The sequence below is a fragment of the Artibeus jamaicensis genome, unplaced genomic scaffold (assembly GCF_021234435.1).
Source record: "Artibeus jamaicensis isolate MK-2021 breed Jamaican fruit bat unplaced genomic scaffold, CSHL_Jam_final contig_1410, whole genome shotgun sequence".
Taxonomy (NCBI): Eukaryota; Metazoa; Chordata; class Mammalia; order Chiroptera; family Phyllostomidae; genus Artibeus; species Artibeus jamaicensis.
In genome coordinates this window covers 1,529,230-1,542,638 of record NW_026521281.1, presented here as the reverse complement: position 1 = coordinate 1,542,638, position 13,409 = coordinate 1,529,230, and the positions used below count along the sequence as shown (strand labels likewise).

At 47.1% G+C, this 13,409-nt stretch overlaps 1 protein-coding gene and 1 non-coding gene across 5 annotated transcripts; both read right to left on the bottom strand.

Moving 5' to 3' along the window:
* Positions 1–4,860: 4,860 nt before the first annotated feature.
* MAGED2 (MAGE family member D2) lies at positions 4,861–13,060 on the bottom strand. Of its 4 annotated transcripts, none has more exons than XM_037153755.2 (13): positions 12,965–13,060; positions 11,398–11,471; positions 10,468–10,977; positions 9,564–9,872; positions 9,382–9,445; positions 9,048–9,127; positions 8,455–8,549; positions 7,673–7,752; positions 7,539–7,581; positions 7,143–7,205; positions 5,974–6,088; positions 5,170–5,588; positions 4,861–4,995 (listed from the first exon to the last, which is right to left on the bottom strand). In XM_037153755.2, the coding sequence occupies exons 2-12, from the start codon at positions 11,440–11,442 to the stop codon at positions 5,178–5,180; spliced, it is 1,815 nt and encodes a 604-aa protein (XP_037009650.1). In that variant the 5' UTR covers positions 11,443–11,471; positions 12,965–13,060; the 3' UTR covers positions 4,861–4,995; positions 5,170–5,177. The 4 variants fall into 4 exon arrangements, with proteins under 4 accessions (XP_037009650.1, XP_037009653.1, XP_037009651.1 ...); XM_037153758.2 differs by having other exon boundaries at positions 4,861–4,958; XM_037153756.2 differs by lacking the exon at positions 12,965–13,060 and adding an exon at positions 12,336–12,423.
* On the bottom strand, positions 6,262–6,393 carry LOC119055541 (small nucleolar RNA SNORA11). Its single transcript, XR_005083715.2, has one exon. It is a non-coding gene; the product is annotated as a small nucleolar RNA SNORA11 (small nucleolar RNA).
* Positions 13,061–13,409: the final 349 nt, after the last annotated feature.

The following is a 13,409-nucleotide window of genomic DNA, read 5'->3' as shown; positions in this document are numbered from 1 at the left end:
CGAATACTATGTTTAATAACAGTGGTGAAATGGACATCCCTGTCTTGTTCCTGATCTTTTCTTAAAGACTGAGCTGAAATGTGGGTTTTCAGACCCTTTTTAAAAGATTTTGTTTATTTATTTTTAGAGACAGAAAGAAGGGAGAGAGAAGGAAAGGAAGAGAAACACCAATGTGTGGTTGCCTCTCACGTGCCCCCTACAGGGGACCTGGGCTGCAACCCAGGCATGTACCCTGACTGGGAATCAAACTGGTGACCTTCTGGTTCGCAGGCCAGTGCTCAATCTACTGAGCCACACCAGCCAGGGCTTGTTCCTGATGTTAAGGGAAATGCTTTTGGCTTTTGCTTATTGAGTACAATGTTAGCTGTGGCTTTGCCGTTTCTGGCCTTTATGTTGAGGCATGTTTACTCCATTCCCACTTTGCTGACAGTTTTTATCATTAAGTGTATGCTGGATTTTGGCAGATGCTTATTCTGCATCTATTTATATGATCATGTGAGTTTTATTTTTCATTTTGTTTATATTGTGTATTACATTAATTGATTTGCAGATATTGAAACAGCCTTGTATCCAGGAATACATCCACTTGATCATGGTATATAATCCTTTTACTGTATCACTGAATTAGTTTTGCTAATATTTTGTTGAAGATTTTTGAACTTATATTCATCAGGGATATTGGCCTATAATTTTCATTTTGTTTTAAGATTTTATTTATTTATATTTACAGAGAGGGGAAGAGGGAGGGAGAAAGAGAGGGAGAGAAACATCAATGTGTGGTTGCCTCACATGCACCCCTACTGGGGACCTGGCCTGCAACCCAGGCATCATTGAACCAGCGACTCTGGTTTGCAGGACAGAGCTCAAGCAACTGAGTCACACCAGCTGGAGCTCATTTTCTTTCTTTTGTAATGTCTTTGTCTGGTTTTGGAATCAGCACAATGCTCACCTTATAAATGAACTTTGGAGTCTTCCCTTCTCTTGGATTTTTTGGAATAGTTTGAGGAGAGGTGTTAGTTCTTTGAATGTTTGGTAAAATGCACCTCTGAAGCCATTTGTGGACCAAGGTACTTTAAAAGTGTATGTTTGGGCACAAGATTGTTATCTAATTTTTTCTCACAATTGGTCTTTAGTAAAGACCTTTAGTCTTTAGTAAATTGGTCTTTTCTCACAATTGATTGGTCTTTAGTAAATATTTATTTTATCCTCTTTCCTCCCATCTCTCTCTATCCAGCATTCATTCTATGTTGTTTTATTCAGTCCAGGTAAAGCATTATTATAATGATTGCATTCTCTACATGGAGGTGAGGGAAGAGATTGGGTATCACCCCTGAGAGGGTAAAAATTGGTTCTGGGCAAGAGGAACAAAAAATCAGCTATGGTTTGTGGCCCTCTAATTTCAACCCTACCTGACAAAACCTTATTCTTTAGTATCTAATTTGTCTAATTGGGTATCACATGAGCAGCAATGACACTGAGGTCATGAAACATACAAAAATGTAAGCCAGATCAGAGTTATAAAACCATGGCAAATAGATGACCATGATTGGAAGACTTTTCAATCCATCATTTATTGTCACAGTCATATGATGAGAAGTGGCCTACATATATCTACTGAATGCCACTGTCTTTATGTTTGATCCTCAGTGCTTTTATGTGCTATTTGTGTATTTTGAAGTAAATGAAAATGCCTTATATTTAATTCAAGTTATTCAACCCATTGGTATGTCAAATACTGAAGAGAAAAAATGTGGACAATACATAAATATCAGCATCTAGTTACATCATTAGCAACACCTAGAAGTTCACTAAAATAATTTTTATGAAGGTAATTTAAATTGCCAATTGTTTTACTTTTCTTGAAAGTAAGTTTTGAATTTTTTAAATTTTTTGTTAAAATTTAAATTCAAAATTTAAAATTTGAATTTTTAATAAAATTCTGATTATACAGCTATTATCATTCATACCTATATAAATTGCACCACACAGGTATATAAAAATCATTAATTTCATACTTTACAATGTATATAATTTACATTTAAAGTTGCTCAGCAAATAGTTACAAAGTTAATGGTCATCAACTTTGTAAATTTTTTTTTAATATTAAATTTTATTTAGTTACTTTTCAAGTACATTTTTTTTATCTATTTCTCCCATCCCACCCCCCCCCCCCCGTCTCCCCCCCTCCCTCCCATTCCCCCCCCCCCAGTCCTCATCTCTGTGTCTTTCATACTTGTTCCTCAAAATCCCTCCCCCTTTTTCCCCTTAAGTTCCCTTCCCTCTCCCCTCTGGTCGCTGCCCACTTGTTCTCTATTTCAGTGTCTTTGTTTTTATTCTGTTTGCTTGTTTGTTTTATTCTTTAGCTTCCTGTCAAAGGTGAGATCATATGGTATTTGTCCTTCAATGCCTGGCCTATTTCACTCAGCATAATGCTTTCCAGTTCCATCCATGTTGTTGCAAAAGGTAGTAGCTCCTTCTTTCAACTTAAACATTTTAGTCATTATTAACCCTGTATTGAATTTTTAATTTTTATGTATAACTCACAAATATAGTTATTAAACAGATATACAGTATATCTATGGTATTGAAATTCCATGATGGGTAACCAGTAGGACAAAAAGTCTCTACAAGGGTCTCTTAGGAGTGAAAATGAAAAATAAGTGGAGAAACAGCTTTAGGGGCTCCTCCCACTCCTAGCTAAAATGCATAATACAATCTAGAATTACTTGGAATTTAATTTATATATTTGAAGACTGAAAATTGTGGGAGTTCATTCATCACAACAGTATCCTACAAAGTGAAAAAATGGCAAATGAACTGGAATTAGTACCCATTTCCCCTGCCACTTCCTCTTCCTCTGGCCACTCTCCACTTGCCTATAACCAGACTTAAACTTTTTCTCCCTGCCCCAAACACCCTCAGTCTTTATACTTGGGAGTGAAGGAAAGCCAACTCCTTGACTATCAAATTCTAGGCCTTGTAATACGGGAGAAGAGGTGGGGAGCTCTGGAAGCCCAGCAGACTGTGGAGGGAAGTGGGAAAGGAAGAGTTCTTCATGACTATGATTCACTCTTATCTCTATCCAACATTTTAAACTCAATTTTTATTAGAATATCACAGGCCCCAAATGTGTTGTCATCTCTCCATATGCCCTATCCATTCCATTTTCAGATGGCCATCACCTGGGAACCTGAGGGGAGCTTTGGGCATGGTACCCACCCACTCGAAACTCCTTTAGTCCTAGGCTGCCTTTGACCTTATCTACCTCTCCCAGGTACCACCCAGGCCCTGAGAACATCATGGCCTGTGGAATTAATGAAAGAACCTCTGCTTCCAGTGAAGAACACCTCATCAATGAAAGCAGCTGTTTATGACCACCGGTGAAGAGCTGCCTTGCTCTGGTAGAGCCTTGTTTTCTTTTTAATCCAATTCCCTGTGCAATAAACATCGTTCATTTACTGCTTATAGAGTCTACATGAGGTGAGAGACAGCCTTTGTCCATAGGTCTGCCCCAGTGATTAGGGGTCTGGTAATACAGGGATTAGATGGTGAGGGCTTCCTGGTGAGAAAACCCCAGGGAAATACTCCCTAAAATAGGGCAAAGGTGGATCTCTGCCTGATGGCCCTGTGCCTCAGTGGGAAGTGTACCTACAAGAATACCTTTAATGACACAAGATGAATTTGGCACCTAGCTCACAGTGCTCCTTTGTACCTCAATTTCTGCCACCAACCCAGGTGATTTTATTGTCCACATTGATAATGCACAAACACCCTTGCCTCCCAGGCCATTGGCCCCTCATCTCCAGAAAACCTCATCTTCCCTCCCCTTCAACCCAGAACCATTGTCTTCCGAAATACAATCATCCCACTACCTGACTAGTCCTTAGTTCATCCTTTTCGTTTTCTCAAAACCCTCCCAAACTTCTCAAATACTGCCAGATGTGTAGCAGGAACTTGGAATATTCACTTAACATTTTGCCCTGTTCAAGGACCACTGAGATTACTGCCCACAAACCACTGCACTATAACCCAATCTGTTAAAATCTCATCTTCCTCCCCAAGTCTGCTGGGGTCCCATAGCCCATCTCTTCCCTGAGTACCTACAATGCGTCCGGCACCACTGACAGTTAATGAAGATACTCATACACTCACTGCTCTTGGTCTTGTGTCCTTATTCCGGAATGAAAACCTTGGAATAAACCAACACTAACACTCATCTTGGTTCATTCGTTACGGAACACCTTGCCATGGGTCTCCCATGCAAGGGTTTTTGGGAAGGGTCTCCCAAAAATCATGGGCTACATTCTCTGTTGGGGCCTCCCCACTATAAGACATCCTTCCAGTCCAAGTCCTTTCTGAACTTTCTCCCAGGCCTTCCCTTCCCATCTCCTTGGGGACTGGGCTGCATGAGTCAGTCTTTAACATCTCCTTCTCTATTGGTCTCTGCCTGCTAAAGGTTCCCTCTCCTTTCCCCAGAAAATCCCCACTTGTTCCTGTATCTTCCTTTAGCTACCTACCTCTGTCTCCTTCCTATGTCATCCCAATTTCTCAAAAGGAGTCTATACTTGACGTGCCGTTTCCTCTACCTCTGCTCTCTGCTTCACTTACCCACCTCAGAGATCTTCTTCAAAGTGTGTTTTCTGAGCCTACAAGCCCCATGACTCCCCAACCTACCACAATCCTGCCTGCTCTGTAGGCTAGAATGAGCCTCTACCTATCCCAGAAAGGCATGCTAATCTCATTCCCTTGAATCCAACAATGTCACCTCAAAGTAAACATACACTGAGGTGGAGACTTTTCCCATTTATTTAAAAATGTATCACTCAAATGTGACAGCCCACCAAAAAAAAAGCAATAAACTCAGAAATGACAAATAGATTTAATGTAGAGTGTCAGCTTCAATTGATTGATAGTGGCTGCCTAGAGTGCTGTGTTGAGTACGTTTCTGAGGCTGCACCCTGGCATGAAGAGAAAGACAGCTGGAATTAGCAATATCTGAAAACACAAGTAAAAGAAAATTAGGAAGTCAATTGATATCCATCGAACAGGAAGGAATACAATGTCAAAAGCAGTGTTTTCCCACACTCTCCATTTGGTCCTCTGACCTTGGCCTTCCTATAACCACCCAGCTCAGAGCCCTGGTTGCCCTAACCAAATCTAAGTAGATACCTGAAATCTCACTTGTAGGAAAAACCACAGGCACCAGAGCTGCCACTGCCGCTGGCACCAGCTCCACTGAGGCCGGCAAAGAGCCCAAATGTGAGAGTGGTAGTCAGGCTGCCACTGCCACCAAAGCTGCCAGTGGCACTGGCACTGGCGCCAGTGCCAGTGCTGGCACCACCACTCTCCTGGGCTTTGGCTTTAGCTTCAGCTCCAGCCTGGATCCGGGCTTTGGCCCAGGGTCCAATGTCAGCTTCATCCCAGTTGCAGGGCCCAGCAGCATTTTCAGAGCCAAGCCCAATGCCCATTCGAGCTCTGATCTCTGCTCTCGCCTTGGCTTCAGCTGCAGCCTCAGCTGCAGCCTTTATATCCGCTTCCATTGCCTCTCGGTACTGAGCTGCCCATTCCTTGGGATCCTTCTTTTGTACCTGAAACAGAAATAAGGACCCTCAGAAGGATGAGACTCTGAGAACTGAGTACCTCCTGTATTCTAGGTAATATGCTACATGCTGTATACAATAGTAATACAATAAATACTTCTAGCAACTACATACCTAATATTCCATCCATGTCCTGACACTAGCTCTATGACTTCAGTTATATCACTTAACAACTTCTCTGAGCCTGAGTTTTCTCATCTGCAGTAGGGCACCAACATATTAGTTGTAAGGATTAAATGAATCACCTAAAGTGTTTGGCACATTAACAGAAGCTTCAGAATGTTCATATGCAAGCTGCAGGCTGCTTTGCACATAGCCAGCAATGGCTAATCCATGCCCTTGATATGCCAAGCTTAGGCAGTCCTCCAATTACCTTGCAAGCAAACTTGAGGACTTTCATCTTGCTGGTTTCATAGTAGGAGCGCAGGCCCCAGAAGAACTCATACTCAGGGGGATTGCTATTAGGGACCCGGGCATAGTCGAGGTACCTTGAAAAGAGAGATTCAAAGCCTTTATGTCTGACCACCTGTGGCCCAACCATGCATAGACTAGACAGACAACAGGTAGCAACCTCCCCCATTAAATACTGCAGCTTTTCTTCCAATATTGAGCCCTGTCCCATTGGTCCTGCCCAGCAGCCATGTGAAGGTACAGGGTTGATACATGTAGGGTGTGTTTGTCCACGGTATGGCCACAGGTTTGTGCCCCTTGTCACAATGACCCCTGGATTCCTGTCGGGTGTGTTGCAAACTGTGGGGCCACTGCTTCGGGCCCCCTGCTCTGAGCACACCCTGCCACAGCGTCTTTCCTGTGGCCCGGCTGAGCCCTGGGGCAGCCCACCACGGAAAAGGACTGTGAAGGGAAGAAACGGTCCGCCAAGAGCTGCGTACTTCACATGCGCCCCGGACCCTGTGAGTGCGCATGCGTTCTCCAGGACCAAGGACTGGCTAGGCCCTGGCCAGTGAGTCAGGAGGGCCTGGCTCCAGGCCTGAATGGGCCCCTCACCAGCAAGGACCATGTTCACACTTCCACTCTCTGAGTCAACAAGTCTAGCAACTGAAAATGAAGATGGGGTGACAGCACCTATTCTGCAGGGTAGTTATGAAAATGAGATGAGATATACATGTCAGGTCCCCAACATAGTAGCTGACTGCCTACAGCTACTATTCTATGACATTCTTAAATTGAAATTAATTGCTATGAACCAACACATTAGGGCATGAATCTAAAAATGAATCTTTCACTTGCTACCTGTGTAACCACTCTGAGCAAATAACTTCACCACTCGTGAGCCTCAGGTTCCTCACATATACAATGCTAGTGATGCCAACCCCTTCCCCACTGCAGAATGGTTCCGAAGGCATATGTTACAGCACATGTAACAGATCAAGAAATACCTGTTGTTTCCTGTCACCACCTAAAAAATGAGCTACCGCCTGTATACACACACACACAACCACACATGCACCCATTATAGCTTCATCACTCAGTTCTAACACAAGCAAAATGTATAGCACATACCAACACCAGACAGACACTTACTTCTGCTTCACAAACTCATCAGTAATGAGCTTCTTCACATCCCCAAAAAGTGAGTGATGTATCCTGACAGCAGAGAAAAATAAATACATGAATAAATAAATAAATAAAGTCAGGACCATGACACTTCCCAGATGTGTGCAGAGGCATTTCCAACATGGAGAGGGGGTTTCCAGCACAAGAGGGAAGCACCACAGAAGCTGAAGAGAGACAGTAAGCTCAAGGGAGCAGAGAGGTTAGGACCACTTCCCCATCCACCCAGCTAAGAGCCATGGGCCCTCTACCCAGTCCAGCGCCCCAGCCCACTCCACCAGACCACCAGGCTGATGCAATCCTGGGACCATCCTCTCTTGCCAAAGGACAACACGGACAGCAAGCGCTGAGAGAGCCCAATCATACCCAGGGCGCAGCCCCAACTTGCGCAGCACCTCCCAGATGACAGCTGCAAGGGGGGCAGAGGAGATAGGGACAGAAAGTGAACACGTGAAGTTCCAACAGTGGCTACCCATTCAGCTGCATGCCCAGCCACTCACCCTCACTGGACCGATTTCCATTCATGAAGATGATGCTAAGAAGCACCATGAGGAGACCCAGCTTTGGGGAGTCCTTGGTTCTAGGGGAACAATAGGACAAAGAGGTTTATGCCCCTCAGCCATCTGCAGAAAACACACCAGCCAGCTCACTAGGCTAGCCTCTCCCAGGTTCCTCAGGTATAGGACAGTTCTGCCCAGTCTATGTTCCCAGCTTTATGTGAACTTGGGCAAGACACTTACACTAAGTCTCCTACTCAGCAAAATGGGAAAATCACATCCTCCCCTCCCCAGGTCACCAAAAAGGATGGAAGAAATCCTAACAACCTGGCATGACTCAGGCACTCAGTCAGTATGAGTCCCTTCTTTCTCTCCCAGAACCCTCAGCCACGAGAGAATTCTGGGCACAGCCCGCTGGTGATCCTGCCCATTGAGCATCATGAGCCACCCACTCCAGAAAGCCCTCCCTTGAGAACCACTCCCCCAAGGCCAGCAGGAAGGGACAAGCAAGGACAGGTCTGCTTTCCTGGGAAGCTTCCCGACAGACGACCTGACAGCAGGAATGCCCCATCCCAGGCTCCTACACCCTTCAGTCAATCATAACCAGGCACCACGTTTGTGTGGGAGCTAGGCACCACAACTACATGTGGGAGCTAGAACAGGGGCTGTTCAGGTCCTGTCTTTCCTGACTCTCCAAGAGGGTATGGGGAGAGAGGACAGGGATGGGGGAGTACCAGGGACAAAAGCAGAAGCCTTCCTCCCACCCCAGCCCTTCCCCAGCTTACGTTCCCAATATGCCTGCATCAGTGGGCTCCAAGGTGCTCAGAAGAATGTACAAATGGTCATTCTTATCAATTTCCTTCAATTGGATCCCAAACACCTGTGGATGGAAAGGAAAGCTTGTGAGATCACAAGATTCAGCTTCTTGGGCATCCCACAGCTCCCCATGTACCCAGCGATCTGTGTGTTTGTGTGCACGTATGTGAAATCAGCTAAGGCATGTAAAGTACTTAGCTGTGAGACCAGCACACAGCAAATAGGCAACAAATATGCTATTGTTATCAACATCATCCTTGTGATTAGCAGGAATCTAGGGAGGTTGCAGATGGTGAATGGAAGGGAGAGGTAAACACCTGAAATACCTTCCAGGACATATCCATTAGTGGATAGGAGTTAGGACTAAGTTGGAAGACTTAAGTCCTAGCTGTACCCTTACCACCAACTTGTGTGACTCTTGGCAAGTTTACACACTTCCCTAGGCCACTGTCTTCCCATCTTCAGTGATGGAGCTAGCATAGTGAGTCTCTGTGGTCCCTCCCCAAAGAGACATGTCCACCTTTGTTCCCCATTACATCCACCCCCAGGGCTGCCCCTTCACCTTCTCCAAGGAATAGCCTGCTCGTTCAATGATTTCAGGGTACACATCAGTATATTCTTTGATGATGTCCTTCAGCATGTCTGCAAGGGGAGAGTGTTGTGAGCACCTGAGCTGAAGTGAAGCCAGGTGGTCCCCATACCCAAACTACAGACAGACCCTTTGCCAACTCTGCTGTGGGTGACATAAGCAGGTTCTGAGCTAATGATCAGAAACACTAGTACTGCCAAATTAGAACTTTGGGAGGGCAGAGGTAGGAGCATAAGAGCAAGTGCTCCCAACATATAAGGGATAGGACGAGGGCAGTACTAAGTGGGGAGAGTTTGTAGGACTCTACCTGAGCGCTTGATGGGAATCTTTGTCTGGTCTTTAACCAACAGGTACTTCACCAATTCATTTGCCTGAGAGGAGGAAAAGGTGTAAAGATCAAAATATGTTTGCAGAAGCTTTGAAAAGACAGCAAAGAAGAGGGCAGGCAAGGCAGTGCACAGGGCAGAATGGAAAGGACTGGGTTCTTACCCTCCCTTGCAAAAGGGCCACATCCCGAGATGGTGGTGCTTCAGGCTCTTGGGATGACTGGAGTTTGGCAGCTCTACGGCGAGCCTTGCCCCTACGGGCCTTAGGTGATCTCAGGGAGAGCAAAGCTCTCCTGGCCCAAGCAGCCAACCGAGTCCTCGATGCCCTACGGGCCCAAAATGCAATGGGACCTCTTGAAGCCCTGCGGGCCATTGAGGCCATTAGGGCCTTTGAGACCCTTCGACCACCTGTGGTTGCAGAAGCCTGACTCTGATCACTGCTGCCATCCTCTTCCCCATTCATATTCTTCACCTGCATCAACAGAGAGAAAGCACAACAGCACCAGATGAAGCAGATTGCCCTTTTCCCTCACTCTATCTATCCCAGAAACCTCCTCTAATCCAACCCCTGAAGTAACAACTTAATTCACTAGATATTGGCCATGTTGAATATTAGGTTTGTCTTTCACTGAGTTTCAATCACAGAACCAGACCAGGAGCAACCCAAAGGTAACTTGAGGCTTCTTCCTGTTTCTACCCCTGACTGCTTGTACCAACCTGGACAAGCTCATTCTACCCGTCTGGGACTCTGCTTCCTTCTCTATGAAACTGGATTATTTTCAGGATTTAAAAGGTAACTTATATGAATGTGCTAGCTCAAAGCTTAACACATAGTAGTTACTATGTAAGTATAAACCATGTTACATTCAGATTACAACTATGTGTATCCTTGTCCTATCTCCCCAAAAATCTGTGAGCTCTCTGAAGACAAAAATTGCATCACATTCCTCTTAGTTTCCCCCACAGCCTTGATGAACACAGGAAACTTTCTAAATGTTTGCAGAACAGATTAACCAGCTAAGAGAAGAGGAATTGAAAGGCAAGGATGGTTATTGCAGAAGTCTTACCTTTCGGGCTTTTTTGGCCTTGACCTTGGGTCGAGTATCCTGATTCTCCTGAGTCTGGGTAACTGTACCCTCAGGCTCAGGTTCATCTGCCGGAGCCTGAGAGGCAGCAGCCTCCGTCTCCACGGCCTTTGTACTGACTTTCTTATCAGCCACACAGCTAACCTTTTTGGTCTCAGTGGCAGGTGCTGTCACAACCTGAGGGTCAGTATTCTGTATCTTGGTGTCAGCTGCTGGAGTCTTCTCTTCAGCTGACAAAATCTTGGTATCAGTCAGCTTAGTGGTAGGTGAGCCCTTAGTGGCAGCTGCCTCCTGAGCTTCTGGGGTCTTTGAGACCTCTGTGGTCTTTGAGACCTCTGTGGTCTTTGAGACCCCTGCGGCGTTAGACACCTTCACAGCTTCTGAGACCTCTGGTGCCTTAGAAGCCTTTGGTGTCTCTGAGACCTCCAAGTTCTGGGTCACTGTCAATACGGTCTGCACCTTCAAGTCGCTTTCCTTTTCTGGAGTTTCAGCCTGCAAGAGAAAGCAGGGAAGCTCACAGAACTTCTCTTCACCCACAACTGGGCAAACTGCTCCAAAATTCCAGGCTTTTATTTCTCGGACCAATATGAACTCTTCCATTCAGCATGCTCTGACTACCTCAGCCCAACAAGGCCTCCCCTTCCTCTGAGCAGGAACTGATGGCAAAAGAGGGATGAATTCCCTCCCTCCCTCCCTCCCTTCCTCCCTCCCTCCCTTCCTTCCTTCCTTCCTCCCTTCCTTCCTTCCTTCCTCCCTTCCTTCCTCCCTCCCTCCCTCCCTCCCTCCCTCCCTCTATTGGGGTGGGGGACACCCAGGCAGGGAAGTGGATGGATAAGGATGGGAAGGGAGGTGGGGCAGCAACAGGGGCTGGAGAGGAAAAGCAGCTAGAGAGAGGACAGAAGGAGGCTTTACCTGGAGACGGGTTGGACCCGTACCAATCTCACTTGTGTCAGACATGTCTCAAGTTGGCCTGGCAAGAGCTGAGCCTGAAGGAGAGAAGGCCTGGGTCAAACCACAACACGTCCTCTCTCCTATTCTGCCTTGAGTCTGATTCTTACCTTCACTTGGTCCCCAATCCCAAACCCCTCCCCCACCCCAACGACTGTGTTTTCAGATTCAGTAACCCGCAACGTCCAGGTCTCAATTCTCTGCAGCCGCACCCTCCTCTTCTCCAGGAAGATGTGCCAGCGCGGCAGCTGAGGACCCCGCCCCTTTTCCCAGTGCACCCACCCCCCAAAGCCGCAGGTCGACAGTGCGCATGCGCGTCCGCTCAGGGCCCATCTCAGCCCCGCCCGCTTTCCCAGCACAAGCCCTTTCTTTGATGTCCACCGTGCACATGCGCATTCAGCAACTGGCCCGACTTGGTGCGGGCCCCTCTGCACGCCTTTCAAGCGATCCATAGTACGCATGCTCAATAGTCGCGGGCTCAGTCCAACACTCTTTTCCAATACACGCCTCTGTCCAGGTCCGCAGCAGAACTAGGTCCCGCCCCCTCCCCATCAAGCCTCCTTTTCAAATTTTCTAGGCGTCTGGTGGTCTTGGCCCCTCCCCTACTCACACCCACCCAAGTCTACAGTACCGCCAGGTGCCGCCCTTTTTCATAACACGCCCCCCTCCAAACAAGCAAAGCAAATCTTGGTTCTGCCCCTTCCCTAATACACCCCCTCCTCAAATCAGTATTGAGTTAGTGATTCCATCTTGGCCCAGCCAAACTGGGTCCAATCCCCTCCCTTCCCAGCCGGATAGATCCAGTATGATCCGGTCCTTTGGACAGGTTTCCTCTAGGTCCCAGAGGGTGGGGCCGACCCCTACCAGGCTTCGATACACTGCTGGATCCCGCTGCTGCTCACCTCGTCCTCCTACTATATAGTAGGGTGCGTCCACTCCCTCCAAGCCCCTCCGAAACTCGGAGACTGCCCTCCCCCCCCTCCAGGCCGGAAGTGGTCCCGCCCCTTTCCGCCTCCCTAGGGGGCCTCGGTCTCAGCTAGTCTGCCCTTCCCCCGCTCCCCGCTCTTCGTTCCTTATACCCCCTCCGTATTCCCTCTGCCTTGCTTCCTGCTCCCTATTCCCCCAACGCATTTCCTATTTACCCCACAGAATTTCCTATTCCCCTTCTTACATCCTCCTCCATGTTACCTATGCACACCCTCCCCCCAGTATTCCTTAACCCTTCTCTGCATCTCATATTTTCTTTTCTGGATCTCCACTTCCCCTCAGTATTCCCCTTCATATTCCCTGTCCGCCATCCAACATGCCTGTTTCCCCGTTTTTCTCCCCCTTCTCCTCCGCTAGTCTCTGCTCCCTAGTCTGTACAGCCTACTATTCTCTAAGACCTCCTGATTGCCTACATCCCACTCCAGGTCACCTCTTCCCCAGCTGCAGTGGTACAGTTGTAATTGCCCACCTGCCTGGTTACAGGTTGGAGGGGGCTGGAACCACTATCTGGCTGCCAGGAAACCCCAATCTCAGCTTCCCTCACCTTGTCCTCGAGCGAGTCTGGGATTCGTCTGCCCTCTCTCAGTCCCTCTCGAAGTCTCAGCCTCCTGGACTAGAGCAGCAGCCAGCCCAACCCAGCCCAGCCCCTTTCCGCAGCCCCCTGCCACCCCCCTTCTCCTTCCTCGGGGGTGGGGCAATGAGGCCCCGCTCAGGGCTGTCTGACGCCAAGCTCGTGTTTATGCCACTGTACCAGACTCGGTCTGAAGCACTCCCAAACAAAACCACCTCCTCAAAACGATTCATTCATTTAATTTATTTATTTTTCTATCTTTATTCTTATTACAAAGGTAATGCGTTGTTGTGAAAATTCAAATAATGCAGAAATATGTAACATACCAATGAGAGGCCACCCTTATCTCACCCCCAGAAATAAGCACTACTAACATTTTGATATATGTTCTTCCAGATTTTTTTCTATTCATATACTA